This window comes from Molothrus ater, chromosome 10, assembly GCF_012460135.2.
Source record: "Molothrus ater isolate BHLD 08-10-18 breed brown headed cowbird chromosome 10, BPBGC_Mater_1.1, whole genome shotgun sequence".
Classification (NCBI taxonomy): Eukaryota; Metazoa; Chordata; class Aves; order Passeriformes; family Icteridae; genus Molothrus; species Molothrus ater.
In genome coordinates, this window is record NC_050487.2 from 4,133,693 (window position 1) to 4,154,098 (window position 20,406).

A 20,406-nucleotide genomic window follows, 5' to 3' on the forward strand; every position below is an offset into this window, starting at 1 on the left:
GCCTTCAGTGTGTCTGTGGTTTTTATTTCGTGGAGGGGGGTGGTTTGCCTGCTGCAAACACCTTTACCAGAAGGTGTTTGCAGCAGGCTGAAGCCACGGGAGGCACTTGCTGACCACTGGTGACTCTGTGACACAAGTTCAGGTCAGGAGTGTCCTCACAAACACCACCTCCAGATCAAGGCTCAACCGTGGCCTGCAAAAAGGTGAAAAAAGATCTGACCCAGGTTAGTTACCAGGTATACCTGGTGGTACAGCCTGGGGCTGCAGGGGGAGTAGTCTTTTTGTATTCATGTTTTCAAACACAGCTACAAGCTTGTGAGAGGACTGGGGACAAACTGGTGTTAATATATTAATGGTGAGCCAGGTAAGGGTTTGGTAGCACTTTGTTGCAGACAGAAAACCTGAATCACATCCTGCTCCTACTGAAATGACAGTGGAGTATTGCTGTCCCTCTGCACCTGTGTTTGATCTGGGCCCTTGAACTGCATCTCTGCAGGAGTTAAAAAAGCCTGGGAAGCACTTGCCATCTGCTGCTGTTTGTCCAGCAGCCATGTCATCATCCAGGGGAACAAGGAAAACACTGGTGGAGTGCTTGAAAATGTGCTCTTGGTGGTAGCTGGATTCATTCTGATCTGACATGAATTTGTATCTTTGGAAGAGTGGGATGAATCCCTTCTTCAGCTGGACACTGGGCATATCAGGCAGGACAGTGTGGCCCTGTAAAAGATTGTAGTTCCCCTTTGTGGGCTATGTTGCCTTTGCTCACCAGCAGCTCTGCTGTGGATTGTGATGCTGTGGAGCTGGTGGGGTGACTGGGCTTGGCTGGGGGGCCTGCACCCCTCCATGTCACTGAACTGGGAATGTGCTGAGTTGCTTTGAGTCCCTCAGAGTGCCACAAGCTCTCCCAGGGGGCTGTAAAAGCAGCAGTGTCTGCTCAGTGTCTGTTCAGTTACTCTGGGGGTGCTGTACCCCCACATTGCTCCACGGCTGGCAGCACCCGGCTGGGATTGTCCCCACAGTTGTACAAACCAGCATAAATCGTGTTCTTGTAGGTGTGAGGTGAACACAGTGCCTAAATCTTCCCTGGTGCCCCCAGATCCCGGTGCCTTGGCCAGGCCCCAGCCCCTCCAGGGTTTGAGGGGGAGCTGCTCCCTCTCGCTGCCTCTCCCTGAGTCCCCCCGAGCCCTCTTTGCTCAGGGCCACCCAGGTCCCCTCCTCCAGCTCAAACAAAGGCAGGGCCTCCTCCCGGCTGCTTGGAGGAAGGCGTTTCCAAATGGGGAATGTGCCTGCGCCATTCACATCCACCCTCCTCCTCCTCCTCCTGTCCCAGGCCCTGCCCCGCCTGGATAACACACCTGAAATTGCAGTCCTGGACAAGAGGAGCATGGCCAATGTTTTCAGCAACAGCAGCACCAGGATAGATGAGGGAAAAGGCTTGGCTTGGAGTTTGACTCCTTTCCATCCTGGAGAGGAGGCTGGGGCAGGAGAGGGTCTGCTAGGCTGAGGAGCACAGGAAAAGCCCCGGTGCTCCATGGCTGGACCTGGCAGCTGGTCCATACATCATGTTCAGAGGGCACGGGACCCCCAAGCCCTGGCAGGCACCATCCTACTCCCCCTACTCACCTTCCCTACTCATCCTACTCACCCTACTCAGGTGCTCCAGTCCTTCCCTTCCTTCCATGGGACAGCTGCAGTCCTCAGTCTTGTTAATCAACTCTCCCAGCTTCTTGCTTCCCTTGCTAGGAACACCCAAGTGAAGCGGCTGGAGCCCTCTCCAGAGCAGGCACAGCCTTCCCTCAGCTCCTTGTTTCACTCACAAGACAGTGCCCAGTCCCACAAGAGCACCAAGTCCTGGAGGAGGGAGACATGCAGGACAACACATGGCTTTGGGTTCCATCATGAGATCCCTTTCCTTGCCTCAGGCTTGGTCCTGGTGTGGGAAACCATCCCCCAGGAGCTGAGCTGGCAGCAGGACACTGAGAACAGGGATTTGCAGGAGAGATCTGCTGCCATCCACAGGACCTGGAGGAAGAAACTTCTGGACAAGCTTCACTCTGCTGGGATACACATAGAAAAGGCACCCAGAGATCTGACTCCAGATTTCCATCCCCTTGTGGTAAATGATTTGTGGATTGTTGGATCCAGGGGAGGATGTGCCCTGCCATGGGGGCCTCCTGCCAGAGTGGAGCAGGGCTGTGATGTGTTTGTGCTCATCTCCTGGGTCAGCTCTGCCAGGCTGATCCACACCAGCACAGTCACCCCAGTGCTGCCCACACAGACAGGTACAGGTGCCAGCAGCCTTATCTTTTATCTCTGCTGGAGCCACCTTGTCCCCACAGCCCATGACTCATCTGGAGAAGAAGGTGGTGCTGAATGCACCCTGCAGCCTGCCCTGCTTCTGAGCAGCAGCTCCAGCTCTGCGTGCCTCTGCAGGTGAGGGGCTGAGGTTCCCAAGCTTGCAGGGGAAGGGGGCAGTGCCCCAGAGCTCCTGGGTGTGCCCCTCTGCATGAGCAGCTGCATTTCTGTGGGGCTCTGATGGGGTTTGCAGCCTCCTTGCTTTCCAGGGGACCCAAAGACCCCCAGCCAGCACTCTTGTCCCAGGGCCAACTGTGGGACTTTGTAGGAACCAGGGGTGTAGGATGGTTGGGACAGACAGAAACGAAAGATCCCTGCAGCCAGGTCAGGAATTTGGGGTTTATTGCAAAGGGCCTGGGTGCAGGGCCCTGCTGGGAGCTGCCAGGCACAGCTCAGAGCAGGCCTGAGAGAAGAGAGGGGGAGAGAGGATGAGAGGGTGAGAGAGCAAAAGCATAAGAGAGTAAAAGGGTAAGAGCATAAAAGGGCAAGAGAGCAAGGTTCCCGTTACAATACAATAAATCTTCTTCTGTGTTGAATATTCTGATTCTCACTAACCAATCTAGCACAATATACAAATCCTATAGCATTTCCATACAGCCTATAAGAATCACTGCATTACCCCACTGTGTTACATTTTAAACCCTAAAAACTCCTCTTTGGGTCCCTTCTGCCAAGCTGGCAGGGTCTGCTCTGACCCTTGGAGCTGCCTGCAAGCAGAGGGTGTTGTTCCATCAAAAGGGGATCACCTTCAGCCAGCCACACCATTGTTTTCTCATTGTTAAAATCAGTAACTAAAGGATCTCAAAGCTTGCTTTCATTTCAATCTTGCTTATAGTTGCTATATTCTCAAAATCTTTTGCCAGGCAATCATATTTGTAAGGCTTTCCTGTTTCATCTTCCCCAACAGGATTTCATTTGGCTTCTGAGCTTCTCCTCCAGAGCCCCATCCCTTCTCTCCCTGGCTCCTGAGGAGCAGGTTCCTGGGCCCTTGGGCAGGGCTAAAGGACAGCGGAGTGCTGCTGCCACATGGGCAAGGGGCACTGTGGTGGGGGGACTGTCCCAGCAGGGAGTGGGAGCACCCAGGTGGCCACAGGATGCCTGGGACTGAGGCAGTGCCAGCTGGCTGGGGGCTAACTGGTCCCTGTGGGAAATAGTCAAGGGAAGATTTTTTTTCCCCCACTCTGGGACCCATCGTCAGCCCTTTTGTCCCTCCTTGGCAAACTGGAAGAGGCTCTGTGTGAACCAGAGGAGCCCTTCTTTCCCTGGGGCTGCTCTGGGTGCACTCCCGGGCTCAGAGCCTGGGCTGTCCCCTCACAACCTTGCCCTGGCTCCTGCAGCTTTCTCGGCTTTCCCACAGACTCCCTGAGCCTTCAGGGCATCCCCGGTGAGGGGTTGAGTGCCAGGTGGGACAGAGCAGTGCGGAGCATTCGTGTTCTGAGGAGGTTAATCTGAGTTTAAGACTTTTCCCATGGGATACCTGATAAAAGCCCGGCCCCGGGTCGGCTTTGCTCTCCTTTCTCTCTGCCCTCGGCTCTCGGGGGCTCTGCTCGGGCTCCCGGGCCTCCGCCTCCTGCCCCCGGCACGGCGTGAGGGGGAAATAAAATTAATAAAATGGACTCCCGGCCTAAATAACGACGAGACTTGTCTCGTCCGTTTCCTCTGCTGTCGCTGAAGGGTTGTGGCCTCCCTGGATGCGATCTCATTGTAGCCACACGCTGCTACAAGCGAGCAGCCCCTGCACCGGCCTTCCCAGCTGTGTGGGCTGTGGGAATGCCTTCCCATGCTCGGGGTGCCACAGCAAACATTTTGTTTAACTCTCAGCAGGCTGAGGGCCCTGCTGTCCCCTCAGGGCAGCCCCAGGGGATGCCCCACTGTCCCCTCAGGGCGGCCCAAGTGTGAGCCCCACTGTCCCCTCAGGGCAGCCCAAGGGTGAGCCCCACTGTCCCCTCAGGGCAGCCCAAGGGGATGTCCCACTGTCCCCTCAGGGCAGCCCAAGGGGATGTCCCACTGTCCCCTCAGGGCGGCCCAAGTGTGAGCCCCACTGTCCCCTCAGGGCAGCCCAAGTGTGAGCCCCACTGTCCCCTCAGGGGAACCCAAGTGTGAGCCCCACTGTCCCCTCAGGGGAACCCAAGTGTGAGCCCCACTGTCCCCTCAGGGCAGCCCAAGGGGATGTCCCACTGTCCCCTCAGGGCAGCCCAAGGGGATGTCCCACTGTCCCCTCAGGGCAGCCCAAGTGTGAGCCCCATGGAGCTGGCACAGGAGCTGCTGCCTATCATGGTGGGGAAGCAGATGAGCACCAACATGCAGGAGGTGGCCATCCTGTGAGTGTGCCCTGGCTTTCAGGGCTGTCACACATCCCTGAGCTCACACAGGATGCAAAGGGCATGTTCAGTAGCAGAGGACATGGTGGCCCTTCCTTGGTTCTCCAGAGAGCTGAAGTGCTGGTGGCAAAAGCAGAAGCTCCTCTCAACCAAGGAGGCTGAGGAGGGGGAGTCAGCCCTGGTGGAGCAGGCGCACAGGGCTGTGGGCCACCAGCTGCTGGGGTTCAAAGGGCTGCTTGGTGAATTCCTGGGGATGGATGGGGACTGGCCTCGGGCTGGGGAGTGCTGAGGGGTGCTGGGAGAGAGAAAGCTGGTGTGGAGAGGCAGGAAACTGCAGGAGTCCCCCGGAGGAAGGAGCTTGCACGCTGAGCAGCCTGCAGGGGCTGGAGGGAGAAGGGCTGCCCCACTCCCCACAGGATGGGGCTCTGAGATGCTGCAGTTGATGCTGTCATCTCTGACTGTCCCTCCCTGCTCCTCTCCTCTTCCTCCTAGTCCTGCAGTTTGGCTTCAGCACCATATTTATGGCAGCCTGTCCCCTGGCAACTCTCTTCACCCTGCTTAGCAGCAGGGTGGAGATCTCCTGGATGCCCACAAGTGCATCTGTGACCACCAGCAGCCTGTGTCTGAGAGGGCATGGGGCACTGGCACCTGGCTCTCCACCCTGCAGGTCAGCACTCGCCTGGGCAGCGGGGAGTGAGGGGGCTGCAGGTGGAGTAGGATTGGGTGTTGACTGTTGTTGCAGGATGCAGCGTGATGAGGGGAGCAGCAGTGGTTGGGGTGGGTCTGCCTGTGCAGAAGGTGCAGCTCCAGCCATGGGCAGTGGGCAGCTGCCATGCTCTGGGCCTTGCTTGGCAATAACTGAAGAAGAGAACAGATCTCTGCTGTCCCAGGCCAGTGTCATGTCTGGTTTGTCAGGCTGAGGGCAAGGAGAGACAGAAAACCACCCCAGAAGCACAGGGCATGAAGGAGGGTGGGGATGGGGTGTCCCCCAGCTGCAGGATCTGCTGCAGCACAGCTCCCTGCTTCCAGGCCTTCCTCATAGCCTTCACCTCTGATTTTCTGCCCCGTGCATACTACAGGTACATCCACAGCCTGCACCTGAACTCCACCTTGATGCACACACCACAGGACTCTGTCCTGCAGAGCAAAGCCCATGCAGGTGGGAGCTCCTGCCTCGGCTGGCTCCTCCTTCCTTAGGCCGGGATTTTGCCTTTCTCTGCCTCTGCCACAGCAAACATTTTCTTTAGCAGAGCGACTTTTAGCCAGGTCCACGTCCTCCACCCACTTCCTTGAGGTGCTGGGGGCCCTCACTCGTGCCAGGGCTGAGCGTGGCTGGACGTGTCTGCGTGCAGGGGCGTGGGGAGGGTCACTGGACACTGTGGTGGAGGGAGAGAGGGGCTTTTGTGAAAAATAAACTCCAGCAGGGCTGGGTTACCTGTGAGACTCGGGTCCCAGCAGAAGCTGGCTGAGGGCTGGCTCTGCTGTGCTCTGGCATGCCAGCCTGGGAGCAGGAGGAGTGCTGGGGAGTTCAGTCAGCACCTGCTGCACTTTGCTCCCTGAGTTACAGAGCATTCAGGGACCAGGATGGCAGCCAGCCCTTCACTGACTGGCAGCTGCTGGCCATGTGCTCGGGTTCCATCATCACCTTTGAGGTACCAGCTGCTGAGCCCAACGGGGTGGCCCAGGGTGTGGACTCACCACGGCAGCCAGCCCACACCTCCCATTCACTTCCAGCATTTGGGTTTCCTTACTGGATGTGTGATTGCATGGCTGGTACCTGACATCCTGAGGTTAAGATGAAGTGTGAACCTGGCCAAGAGGCTCTGGCTGTGGAGTAGCTGAGCAAGAGGGACCATGGCTGATGCCTGCCCTTCCTCCCTTACACCAGCAGCATCCCTCGCACCAGCAGCCTGGAGGTAAGCAGGTTTGTTTCCCTACTGGGAGGGCACAGCCCCCACCCCTTTCCTTGGACCCACCACTTGCCATGTGAGTCCCACCCCTTGAAGGGCAAGGCCACAGCAAAGACTCAGATGTGCAAACTTGAAGTCCTTAAATCCCTGGCCAAACCCAGCCCAGCACAGGCTGCCTTGGATCTCACCCCACCAGCAGAAATAATATCCACCACACTCCAAGCTGTTTCAGGTTTTATTTTAGAATTTATAAAATTCCAGTGTCATCCATACTCATGAGCCTTTTTACATGTTTGCATATAGTCTCCAAATTCCAAAGTTAAGGCCAAGGGATCATTGCTATGGAAACGTACAATATGGAAGACGTCAAAGAGAAGAAATGGACACATGCCACAGTCTGCTGCGGAAGGAGGGTGCTGGGGGGACAGTACTAGGTACAATCACTTCATGACCTTCTTTAGAGTGGAAGGTTGGGCTGTGGGGCATGAGCCCAAGGCAGTGGGTGCCCTGGATGTAACTCAAGCCTTGCTGTGCAACTGGTGAGGGCACGAGGGAATAAAGAGGAGGAGGGGGCGATAGGCTTGGTGATGCAGGGCAGACCTAAGCTACAGGGTATTAACCATTTTCTGACAGACGCAGATGGCAAGGTACCACCCTAGTTCCCCTTCTCCCGTGCTGGAGGCAAGGCCACCCTGTCCTTCAGGGGCAACCAGGCACCCCACAACGGGCCATGGTCTGTTTCACCTGGTTCTCAGACTAAAGGAGAGCACTGTGAGGTTTTGGTTTGACTTCTGCATAGCAGTCTCTGCCGAGTAGAGCTGGAAGGAAAAGCATCGGCGTGTTCGGCCTGTCCCACGGAGGAAGAGGCAAGGCAGCTGGGCTCAGCCGGCCACACTTGTGCTCTGTCAGTAGCACTAGACAAGAGAGGCTGGGACTCCTGCTTGTCCAAGAGCTGAAGCAGCTGGGACAGAGGAATGGCTCAGACTACAAGCTCTGTAGGACCAATGCAGGGAAGTGGGGGCACACAAAAAGCCCATGCTACATGCCTCCCTCCATGAAGACATGGCTTCCCTCTTACTTGCTGGAGGAGCTCAGACAACACCCTTTGAGCAAGCTGTGGCAAGGCCTAGGTGCAAGAGGCCCCAGGTACAGATTATGGATCACCCTCTACCACATGATGGAGGTCTCAGGAGGGCTCAGCACACACATCAACCCCCAGTGCTGTCGGAGCAGAAGCCTGGCTCACACAACCTCTGCAGCCCAGGGCTACGGCACAGCTGCAGCCACGGCCCTGGGGCCAAGCCCTGTGCTAGCTCAGCATGCAGTCCTACAATTCACAGCCTGCCTCAGCACCACCAAGCTCTGCTTCCCTCTGGAGCAGCTCTTCCAGCTGTGCAGAGACACAAGGCTCCTCTTGCTTCTCCTCCACGCTTCTGCTACAGCTGCCCAGGTGACAGCTGGAGCAGCTGCTAAGCCACCACCATCGAGTGCCCCCACCATACTGCTGTTTGAGGTAGAAAGAAGGCAACAGGAGCGCTGTGACTGCCGCTCAGGCCGAGCTGCTGCAGCGCTAACAGCCAGCTACAGCTTCTGCAGGCTGTGCATCCCACCAGCTGCTCCTGAGCCAGGCCACTGCAGCCACCTCGGCCCAGCCAAACCTGTCCCATCCGGCCACGCTGCTATGTGCTGGCTCTCCTGCCTGCTCACACTGCTGGGAAGGGGGAACAAGGAGCAGGGGCTGTCATCAAGCACTGGAAGACTGGTCAAGTGTGCAGGCTGGGGCTGTGCTTGGTGCGGCGCAGGGACGCACGCTCGCTGCGCTCACAGGCGCTTTCCTGACCAGGGCAGCCATACGTTGTTCTGGCCCCTTCCATCTCTGTTGTCTCTACAGCCTATTGAAGGTTTTGTTTCCTTAAAAAGCAGGTTTCTGACCTTATAGATTATTTGAAGCTCTCTCCCCACAGTCAGCTATCAGCATTAAATGAATTTTTGGCAGTTAAAAGGAAAAAAAAGTTGATTGCACTCTACAAAGGTAAGGTAAGGCCTGGGATAAACACAAAGGAAAGAGGGCAAACGTTTTGGCTTTAGAAAGTCAAGGAAATTTATTTCCTGAGGTCATGAGACAGGAAGTAGATTCCTAGCCACAGTAAAGGAGGTCTCCTAATGAAGGCGAGAATGCCTAGTCAGACATGCTCAAGAGAGCAGATTGCTCTGCTAGTGCTTGGGAAGCTGCAAATCTTAGCCACTTGGAGTCAATTATGAAGTTTCTAACAAAAACACACACATTTAGTGTTTGAATCTGAGTGGAAGTCTTGTTCCAAAGGAGGAAAGAATATCCATCAAGAGATGAGGGTAGGTCCTAGACACGGTGATAGCTGAGGGGAGCAGGATGGGGTCTAGCACTCCAGACACCATTAGGAGACCTCTTGGGACAATTGATTTGTGCTCCAGCCGCTGGGTCAGATTTCAGACAGGAAGTATTTGTGGCAGGTTAGTGTCAGGTCAGCGGGCTGGAGGAGTTTCTGCTTCCAGGTCATTATCGTTTGGGTCCCCAGGGAAGAGTCTTGGGGGCCACTTGAGCCCCAAAGCTGGGGAAGTCTTCAGAACTGCTCATATCAGGGGCCTAGAGCAAACAAAAAGGGAACAAGTTAAGCTCCTGCCCTGCTGTGAACTTATATGGTGAGGCCCTGAGCTAAGCAGCATCGTTGATATCCCAGGAGGAGAAACAATGTGGAAGGGACAAAAAGGATCGTTGTGGCCCCAGGACATCTAGAGGTGACATTGAGGAGGGTGCAGATAAGGTGCAAAGGGCTCCAAGGGTCCCAGCTCAGTAACTGGGGCACTGGAGCAGGGTCAGGCCAGCCCTGCAGCAGCACCAGGGCAGCTGAGGGTGAGCTGCCACATGTCCCAACTCAGAGCTGCAAACACTGAGCCAGTTCTGTGCTGCAGCATGAGTCTCAAGTCCCAGGCCCTACCCCTACAAATAACACAGCCTGGAAGGACACTTTCTGGTAAGGATCCCCCATTCCCCAACTGCTCCACACTGACAAGACACTGGGAAGTGCTTTGAAAGCTGGACAGGAGAGCCCAGGCCTGTGCTCAGGCCACAAAGAGCAGCTAAAAGCTGCTTTCTCTGTCACCAGAGAGAGAGTGCTGTGTCCCCAGCACAGACAGAAGTGTCCCCAGGCTCTGTGCCCCCAGCCTGCAGCACAAGCAGCACTCACCTTCTCGTTGTTGACAGTGGCCCAGGGGCATCTCTCACCACAAAGCCCTTGGATGGGGCCTTGGACTCTTCATGTGAGGAGGGCTTCATGTACACCTGCATTGCCTCGTTGTCCACCACATCTGCAAGCTGCAGTAACACAACCAGTGAGGGGGGATCTGAATAGCTCCTCAAACTGTAATACAATGCCCACCCCTCCATCTCACCACACTGCAAACCTGTTTAAGCTCACCAGCCTGTTCTACAATGACCAAAAACGGTGTCTGCACTAGTCTGAGGGCCACAACTTTTAACTGGTGCAAGTTGCTACAAGGCAAGACCATGCACATCCTGGGGTGCCCCAGCATTCTCATTCACTGTCTCTCCTGGACAGAGGGGACAGTCCAGCTGGTTTGAGAGACAGCTGCAGTGGAGGCTGACAGCCACCTGCACAGGGCTCAATTTCTCTGATGCAGTGGAAGAAAATACCTCATGCACATACTTCAGACATCTAGCTCTATGGCAGGGGAAGCTCTTGCTAAGCCCCATCACAGATTTGCTGAACTTACATATTCCTCCTCCAAGTTCAGGATGTGATCAATAGCTTCTTCTACATTCTCAGGGAGTCCTGTCACAGTCACACAGTTGGGGTCAGGAGCTCCACTCTGGGGAAAGCGAATATCCACCTGGAACACAAGGAACAGCACAACACTTACACTGCACCTCTGAAATGCCAGAGACTCCCCTTGACCCTTGTCACTGGAATCACAGATCACTGTCACTGATGCCCTAATGACTGTCTGTTCACAGCCACAAGTCTGTTTTAGATCTCCACTGCTCAGACACTGAGGGGTGAGCAGGTATAGAGCTGGCCCCAAAGCTTGCCCAGTTTCCTGTGAAGGAAAGCAGAGCAGTCTGTAGTAAGGACCCAATTTCCAGCAGCCCCTGCTGCTCTCACTCCTCAGTTTTCTGGGCAGTACAGGCAGGAGAGGGGCTGCATTTCCAGACAGTGTCCTCACACTGCTGCAAGCATTTTTACCACTGATCCATCACCACAAAGCACAATGAGCTTTCTGTGTTCTGCCACAGAATAATCCTGACTGACAATGGCTTTACAGAGCTGGCCTAGTGCACTCCATGCACAAGCACTGTGCTCTCTCACACCCTGCCTTCCAGATGGGTGCCAGAAATCTAAACAAGACAGGACCAAACCCAAAGGCTGCTCATTTGGGAACCAGTTTGTTTCAATAACTGAGCCCAGCCAAAATGCAGGTCTCCAAAATCCCATCCCTCAGTATTCACATTGAGTGCTGGCCCTGCAGTAAAGCCTCCTGCTGATGCCATATGCTGTCAGGGCAGAGGTCCCTGACCTTCCCAGAGCCAGCCAACTTTGCCGTATCCACAGCCCTGAGAATACACCATGATTCCCAGAGTCAAGGGGATCCACAGTGGCCTAGAGGAAAGCCAGAAGAATTCCCTGAATTAAGCTCAAAGTAGCTGGGGGGTCTGGGGACGGCCTCCTCGCACAGCCTCCCAGCAAGAGGCCTGGCTGCCCACTTCCAGCAATCAGAGTAGCTGACATACACACTTCCTCCTTGCTCTCAAAAACATCTGGGACCCTGTCTGCAAGAAACCAAACAAAAGGGCTCCAGAGAGAGACAGAACTTAGTGCTGCTTGCAGAGCTCATCTAGAGCACCAAGGAAGCATTTCCAGGTTCCACTTTAGTCTGGGATCCAGCAAAAGAGAAAAAGCTCCTGGCCTGGCTCCCAGAAAAACATGACACAGAGCTGAGGTGGTGTGGGGATGCTTCAGCTGGTGTCTGACTATGGTGTGCAGACAGCCCAGATGCCCTGGGCATATCAGGGTGCCCTGGGCCAGGAATGCTGCTCATATGCTGGTGGAGTTGAAGGTGAGCAGGACAGCACTGGCTTTTCTTTCATGTCTGTTCCAGCTGAAGATGCTGAGCAGGCACAAGGCACAAGAACCATGAGATGTGAGCCTCATTCAGCACCAAGCTCTTTCCACAGGAGAACGTGGCTGGCCAGGCCCAGCCTGGCCTGTGTGGCACTGCCCTCACCTTGAACTCATCCATGATTTTGCGGATGGCTTTTCCACGTGCACCGATGATGCGTGCGTGAACGCGATGGTCCAGAGTCACATCCTCGGAAACCATCTGCTCCAGCTCGCCCACAATCTTCATGATGGCATCCCGGGCAGCCTCAGCATTCTTCTCATAGCCAGTAATGGTGATCTGGTCCTGAGCCTGGGGAACCAGGAGAGATGTGTGAGAGACGAAGGATTGTATTAGCAGGGACCCCTCTAGCAGGGAGTGAATGATGCATGTGACTACATGTTCTCAGAAGTTTAATTTATTACTTTCTGATACTATATTATATTAAAGAATACTATACTATACTAAAGAATACAGAAAAGATACTTACTCAATGCTAAAAAGACAATAATGAAAACTCGTGACTCTTTCCAGAGTCCCGACACAGCTTGGCCCTGATCAGCCAAAGAGTCAAAACAACTCACACCAGAATCCAATGAAACAATCACCTGTGGGTAAACAATCTCCAAACTCATTCTACATGAGCAAAACACAGGAGAAGCAAATGAGATCAGAATTGTTTTCCTTTTCTCTGAGGCTTCTCAGCTTCCCAGGAGAAAATCCTGGGAAAAGGGATTTTTTTTCAGAGAATGTGAATGCACGACCAAATTCATAAGCAGCTGAGCAAGCTTTCTCCCTGCTAATCCCCTTCACCATCCACCTTATCCAAAGGCAGTGGAGAGAGTTCAGAGCTCTCGAGAAGAGGCTCACAGATAACCACTTGCCATCCTTGCACTGTGTCTGATCTCTCACCTGGCTTTCATCATCCTTGTCAGGGAACTGGATGTTGACCTCATGCTCTGTGCGTATCTGGGTGATCACTGCTCCCTTCCGCCCAATGATTTTAGGGTGATACTTGGGATCTACAGTGACTGTCAGTTTGAAGCTCCGCAAGGCCTGGAACAGGAGAAGCACAGTGAGAGCAGGGAACACACCATGGCTGTTCCAGTGATGTCCACTGAAGTCACAGCATCTCCTTCTGCCTTCTGAGATGCATGGAACAGATTTTGCAGGGCCATGCTTGAGCACCCAAGCCATTCATCCACTGGAGCCTTGTGCTTTTGCAAGTTCAGAGGGAAACTGCAAATAGCAAACAACCACCCAACTCATCCCTAACGTTTTATTCAGAGCTGTGAAAAGGATTCAGTGAGGACAGGTAGAGAGAGACTGGCAGCACAGTGAGGTTCCCACCCACCAGTGTATCAAAAGTATGTGAAGGTGCGAGAGAGACCTGGACAGTCCAAAGTTACATTCCCAGACTCTCGTGTCAGTTCATGGTAAACCTTTGAATAAACCATTTATGACCATTCCACACCCACAGAGCAGTTAAGGGTGCCCCTAAAAGATGAGGTGCTCCAGGAGTCTGTGCCCAGAGGCTGAAGCCATGTTTGGCTGGAAGGAAGAAGGACAGGCACAGGACTTACCCGATCCTCTTGTTCAGCTTGCAGCTCCTTCACTCTTTCCAGGAGCCCGAGCTTGGCACGGTCCAGGTTGGTAGCCAGCCCAGTGATTGTGATGATATCTGACTGCAGCTCAGGAGCAGGCACCTGGATGTTCACCTGAGTAACAAGTAGCAATTATCATTTTGTATCATTGCTCATTCTGTATCACTTGTATGCCTCTGACTGCAAGCTGCCATCTCACTGGTCTCCCCTGGCACCAAGACCAGCTCCCACCCAGGCAGCCTAAAAACCACAGAATGGCTGAGGTTGTAAAGGACCTCTGGAGTGCATCAAGCTGGGCCACCTGGAGTCAATTGCCTGGTACCATTTCTAGATGGTTTTTGAATAGAACTCTGTTTCTCCAGTCCCTGTGCTGCCCTAGAGAGGCCAGGAAACAAATACATGTTCAACAACACTGACTGTAGCCAACCTGCATCAGCCCTAGAGGCTCTGGAGAATTCTCCTGAATGGGTAGGCACAGCAGAGCTGTTTCCCAGGGCCCAGGGAGGAAAACAACTCTCACACTGATGAGGAATCCCTGCAGACACCAAACAAGTCATGCAACACTCACAACATCAACACTGACTGTACTGCCTCAGCACGAAATCTAGCAAGACCTGGATCCAGGGTCCAAAACACCCAGGGATCACTTTCCTACTATGGAGCCTTGGATTTCATGGCAGACCTGGGGGTATGTTGTAACTGTCCAAACCCCCAAGAGAGTCACTAACAGATTCTCCAGGACAGAGGAGATGGAAGGAAGGGCAACAACTTACTTCAAACTCATCCATCATTTTGCGGATCCCACTTCCTTTCTGGCCTATGATGTAACGGTGAAGATCAAAGGGAACTTCCACCTCAATGGTGACAGGAACCAGAGCCTGCAGGGGATGGAGCACAGTTTACCAGTGGAAAAACTTTCTCTTCTAGCTTGCCATATACTTGCCCAAAAGAACATGTTGCTGAACAGAGGTACATTCCCTTGTAGTCAGGATACAAATCTGACAGAAAGAGAGCACAGCTGGGAACACCAAAATGACCTGTTGCATGTTTTCAAAAGAAGCATCTGAAACCCCACCTGTGGGACAGGTTGCTTTCATATCCTTGGCTTCAGTCTAGCAGAGACTTGGAAAACATCACTACAGAAGCATGGCAAGGTCTGCTGAACCTGGAATGACTCAGCCTCAACCAGACTCCTCCTCTTCTCAGCTGTGCTCCATAAAACAATCATGTCATGCTTTTATGGCTATTGGGGCTGCCTACAAGCACTAGTCATTACGAAGTCAGGCACTATGACTCAAGCTGCCAGGCTAAGTCACAGGGCAGAGGGGCTTTCCTTGAGCAGTGCAGACCCCCTCTACAGCCAGCATTACTGACCACTTGCATTGCACCTGGACTGAGCAGCTTTTATTACCACCACCAAAAATTACATTCAAGCATCACCACCTTAATGGAGTAAGGGGCTGAGAAAGCCACTCACCTGCAGCGCCTCCTTTGCTGCCTCACACTTCTCCCTGCGGCCAGAGATGATGATGATATCGCACTTCTTCGGAGAGCTGGGATCTGTGTCCTTCCCTTCCTTGCCTTCCCCACCTTCCTCACCATTCTCCTGCACAGCTGGCTCCACAACAGGGGCTGAAAACATGGAAAGTTTTGTGTTCAATGCACAGAGTCCCCTCCTCACTCATCATCTACCTCCTCCAGATCCCAAGGCTCAGCCACCAGTGAGAGCTCAGAGAGACCTCATTAAGCTCACAGAGCCTTTTCTGTCAGGGTAAGTCCTTGTTCTCCCTGTACTCTGCAGTGACAACATCTTCACAATACCCAGGTCAGCAGTTTGACCTCCTGAAACAGTCCCATTCCCAAGAGGACAAGGTTGATGCTAAGCCCAGATTCAAGGACACTGCAGGAATACCAGGGGTCAGTTCTCTCCATAGATTTAAAGTAGAACACACCCACTGGTACAGAGTGTAGGCTACACTACACTTATCTGACCATCCCAACTACCATCCAAGCATGCATCCACAGACATACCTGGGTTTTCCTCCCTGTCAGGGAATTTGATCTGGACGCCGTAGTCCCGGGTGATCTGCTGGATCCGGGACCCTTTGGGGCCCATGATGGAGCGGTGGAACTTCTGTGGAATGGTGCACTCGATTGTCACTTGAGCTTCCTGTGGGAAAGCAGAGTTGCTCTATTGGGATGCAGCCTCTTTCACACCACAAACCAGGATGTTTGTGCATGGTGAAATCCAAAATGGACACAGAGAGGAGTCAGAAAAGCTAACAATGGCTGACAGTGGAAGAACTCAAAACTGCCAAGAATCATTCCTCTTTTGGAAGAGCAGAGGATTTAAAGAAGGCTGCCTTCAACTCAGGACATTAAAGCCTTCCAAGAGCAAAGCTCAAACTCTTTAGTGCTCTGAAGAGGAGGAAGCATTAGAAGAAATGAAAAAAAAAATAAAGATAGATGGGAAAAGAACAGATTTGACACTTGATTGCTTCCAAAAGCCAATACTAGCAGTGCAGGAAACCCTTGAAAGCAACCACTGGCCAAGGCCAGACATGGCGAGGCACAAGAAGGCTCCAATATTTTAATGTCTATATGTACATCAAGGAGTGGCCTCCTACTTCCACCCCTAAAAACCAAGATTGTCAGAGGAGATTCATTCATGCAGCATTGGCATTTTGGAGCCAGCTGCTACCCCCAAGCCAGGATCTAAAGTCTGCAGACCCTGTATGTTGACAGCAAAGGTTCAAATCCAAGAACTACCATGGGACTTGTTCACATAAAGCTTGGTCATATAGCAGGTTCAAGCAGGACACTGCAGAGGGAACAGAGTACAGAAGAAACAGTTTTTCTACAACATACCAGGTCCTCGATGATCTCCTGGATGCGTTTCTTGGCTGCCTCCACACAGTCCTTGGCTCCCTTGAGGGTGACTTTATCGCTCTGGGTGCCGGAGCGTGGGAAGCTGACCATCACACCACCATATTCATCTGCAATCTCACGGAGAACTTGTCCTCGACGGATGACAAAGTGGCGGTGGTGCTTGGGGTCCACCACCATGGAGTCTTCAACCACGTTATCCTGCCAACACACAACAGCCAGTCAACCCCACCTGTGCTGGTGACAGGCACGAGTTGGCTGCACTCAACTCCAATCAGCTTACAACCTCACCCCAAGGTAAGGAAGGATCTTCCTGAGCTCCCACGAAGGGCAGCAAATGGTTTTAGGACAAGCAGGTCCTTCATGCTGACATTACACCTTGTAATAGTGAGAGGCAAGAAAGTAGGAAATGTTCATACCAAGTTCTTGATGAGGGCTTCCAGCTCCTTCTGTGCTTCTTTGACAGCCTCCTCTGTCCCCATGATAGTGATCAGTTCCTGGTCTTTGTCCTCAGAGGTGGGGAAGATGATGCGGGCCCCCGTGTTGTCGCGCACCTTACGGATGTTGCCACCACCCTTGCCAATAAGGAATTTGTGGTACTCTGGCTTTGCACGGAGGTCCACAGTATAACTCTTTGTTTGCTGAAAGGAGCCAGAGACCCGTGGAACATGTTATAATATACAGAAAATACCACCAGCACCAGCAGTCAGCATGTAGATATGTTACCTGCATCCACATGCAGAGTGCTGCAAAAGCAAGGCAGATGCAGCACACTGTTGAAAGTATGTCTTAAATTAAAAACTCTACCCCAAAGATGTTCTCAGGGCTAAAAAACTAACTGTACACTCAGCATGACCAATAGAATATGAGCAGACTTCCCCAGGAGAAGGGTCTGACCTGCACAAAAGGCAACACAATCATTTGCTAACTGCTGCAAGCCAGGCTCCCAGAGGCAACCAACCAATTCCCACAGAGAACATGTTCACATGCTGACCCTAGAAAGCTTGCTATTAAAATGAATGAGTCAGTCAGCCACAACTCAGAGCAAGGTCTTGTAACCAAAAGCTCTCAAATCTGAATAAATGCAGTGAAATGGAAGAACTGGAGCTGAAATGCAGAGATCAATAAAATAGTGAAAGGGATCTGCAGAGTAAAGTGTTTCAGAGAAGTGCAGATACCCAAGAACATTCAAACCACAAAAGCAGGGAGCCTTAACTCTGAGTGTATCATCAGTCTGCCCAGAGACGCATTACAGACAGTTCTGCCCATGAGAGAAGAACTTGTTGTCACAAGGATGGAAGAACAGCTTTCTTTTAATCATCCAAACTGTATTCAAATCCCTCAAAAGAGGATTTGTTGACACCAAAGGCTTCCATGCAGACAGAGGGAATCACTTCAACCTCCAAAAACAAACAGCTGGTCAAACCAACCTTCCCCTGTAAGGCAAGGCTCACCTTCTCCTCTGCCAGATGTAGCAGCTGTTTCTTGGCTTTCTCCACATCCTGGGCTGGGCCCCTGATGGTCACAGTATCACTGCCAGAGCCCTCTGTGGGGAAGTGGATGTGGACTCCACCACATTCCTCCATGATGGAGCGGATGAAGCGGCCTTTGGCGCCAATGAGGGAATTGTGGAGTTTGGAAGGAATAGAGACCTCCACCTCTGTGATGTTGGCCTAAGTGAGAACAGTATGGGATGTTAGTCAAGCTATAGCTGTGTGTTTGCACAGACTCTGCTTGCCCTCAAACTCCCACATTGCCAGGAGCTTTGCAGAGCTCAGTGTCAGAAATGCCTGACCAGAGGGAATTGGGACTGGCCACTCCTAACACATGAGCAGCCACAAACTTCAGCTGAAGCATCAAGAACAGACAGGCATCCATATTTGTCTCCCCCCTGCCACGCCCCACTACAAGCACTTAATATATCTCCTGTAACTCCTATATTTATATTTTCAAGTCCCTGATCTGCCACAGGCCACTTGTTTCACTTACCAGTTCCTTTTGGATAGCCAAAATTCTGTGGCGAGCAGCCTCACAGTTTGCTTTTTTGCCCGTGATAACAATTGTCTCCGAGTTGCTGTTCTCAGCTGGGAGATCTATTTTGGTGTTGCTTTCTTCACGGATCTGCCACCAAGAAAAAAAAAAAAAAAACCCAGCAAAATCATTTGAGAGGCGTCCCATGTCAGAAAAAAAGGCCTTGGAGGTTTTATTTTGCATTACCAATGAGCAGGGGAGACCAGTGAATGAGATTTCACTGCAGGCAATCATGGTAATGAGCAGCGAAGAAAGGAAATATCTCACCTTCTTGATGTTGGCACCTCCTTTCCCTATGATGTTCTTGTGGAATTGTTTGAAGATAGGAACAGAAATAGAAAAACTGTTTTCAACCTAAGAGAGAAAGGAAGGGAGAATTGAAGATTACACCATCCTGGCAAGTGAGACCCCACCCCAGGAACTTGATAAACAAGCTTCTGACAACAGGCTTAGACCCAAGGAATTCTTCATATGGGACACTTCCAAGAATAAGCAAAGACATGTACCCTCTCCTATAGCCCTTAAATAACAGGTATTACTTGCATTCCCCCATACGTACAGAACCATGTCCACAGTTCCCTCATCTTGAGGTGTGTCAGCCCCAGCCAAGCCACTACAGCTCTCTTCTATTCCAGGGTTATTCAGGCATGGAAGAGAGAATAGCAGATAGAAGTCGCCCTTACCAGGTCAGCCACCATCTTTTGCATGTACTTGGTACACTTCTCCACTTCGTTTTTGGGACCTCTGAGTTGGACAATGTCACTCTTGTGTGCAGGGTCTGGGAAGTTGATAATAACCTGCAGGAAATGGTCACTTAGGGTCAGCTCAAACAAATACAATGATTGTCATGTCAGACATGTGCAGAGGTTGGGGGGCTCCTGCACATCTCCTTTCCCATTTGGAAGCAGGTAACCATATCAGTCTCTGGCCAGAAGAACCATCTTCTCATATATTTTAGATGTATGAGCACACACAGATCAGTTAGATATTTCTCATGCTCACAGGGACACTACATTTATGACTTTACTGATCATGTGTCTATTACCCATGGAGGAACTATGCCCTCTGAATCCCTCATCTCCTGGAAAGCCTTACCTCTGGGAATTTCTCCCGGATTTCCCGGATCCGCTCGCCCTTCTGCCCAATGATGGTCCGGTGGAATTTCTGCTCAATGATTAGGTCCTTGGTGCGTTCATTTTCCTGTGGAGAACAGAGTTTACAAGGAGTGTTCAGCAGGAGAGCCACACACATAATTGTCATTACTAGTTTGCTGCCCAACAGCTTACTGGTCATCAGTGTTCTTCCTCCAGATATAATTCACTCTAGGCTGACAGAGAAGGGGATCCAAGGGAATAGAGGAACTTGTACTTGTCACAAGTACAAGCGGTCCAGGGGCACACACCTCTACCAGAAGGTCACTAGGGAACACAAGAGCTCAAACCCTGTGGCCTCCCAGGCATCACATCCCACTAACCATACGGGAAGCGAGTTCCAGCAGCTCTTTCTTGGCCTGTTGGACCCCCTGTGGGTCTCCTTCAATTCTGATCAGGTTGCTCTTCTCATTGTCCGGGGGAATGCGCACAGACACCTTGTAGAGGTCCTTAATCCTGTTAACTGCAAGGCAAGGGCTGTGGTGACACACTCTGCTAGGGCATGATTTGGAAGCAAAGACACCTTGACTAGAGGCTTTAAGAAGTACATCAGCCTCTGAGGAAAGGCCAGAGGGATGGAGGGGAAAGTGCCTCTTTCCCTTTGGATCCGCAAGAGCAGATCCATTCTACACAGGAATCTGTACAATTAAATACTATGGCAACTAGAGGCAATAGTTCATTTGCCAAAGTGAGGCATCTGTTTCTTTCCCAGACAGCACCATATTTAGACTAGAAGATACTAATTCATTTCTAATCCCAAATTCTTTTTTGGGGAAAAACTCACCATGCAGATTTCTACCCCTCCAACTGAGTTCTAAAATGAAATTCACATAGACCAACTTGAAAAAAAAAGAAAAAAGACAACTATCCAACCTCCCCAAAACACAAAAATTCTGCCAGGACACAGCAAAGTAATCTGTTCAACTTTCCAAGACATTAAAGCCATCCCAAGGCCTCAGTGCCCATTTATATTCTTGTGCCAACTTCACACTAG

The 20,406-nt window shown here is 52.1% G+C and overlaps 1 protein-coding gene across 1 annotated transcript in view; it reads right to left on the reverse strand.

Annotated features, from left to right (window-relative positions):
- Window positions 1–6,808: 6,808 nt before the first annotated feature.
- The window catches only part of HDLBP (high density lipoprotein binding protein), a 39,008-nt gene continuing 25,410 nt past the window's right edge, over window positions 6,809–20,406 (reverse strand). Inside the window, 18 exon segments of the mRNA XM_036389004.2 lie at window positions 6,809–9,209; window positions 9,811–9,833; window positions 9,836–9,938; window positions 10,358–10,474; window positions 11,867–12,052; window positions 12,653–12,796; window positions 13,324–13,458; window positions 14,118–14,222; window positions 14,822–14,976; window positions 15,376–15,514; window positions 16,213–16,431; window positions 16,650–16,871; window positions 17,685–17,903; window positions 18,220–18,351; window positions 18,529–18,615; window positions 18,945–19,058; window positions 19,357–19,461; window positions 19,736–19,875. Coding sequence (XP_036244897.1) covers window positions 9,123–9,209; window positions 9,811–9,833; window positions 9,836–9,938; window positions 10,358–10,474; window positions 11,867–12,052; window positions 12,653–12,796; window positions 13,324–13,458; window positions 14,118–14,222; window positions 14,822–14,976; window positions 15,376–15,514; window positions 16,213–16,431; window positions 16,650–16,871; window positions 17,685–17,903; window positions 18,220–18,351; window positions 18,529–18,615; window positions 18,945–19,058; window positions 19,357–19,461; window positions 19,736–19,875 — 2,432 coding nt within the window. The 3' untranslated portion in view covers window positions 6,809–9,122.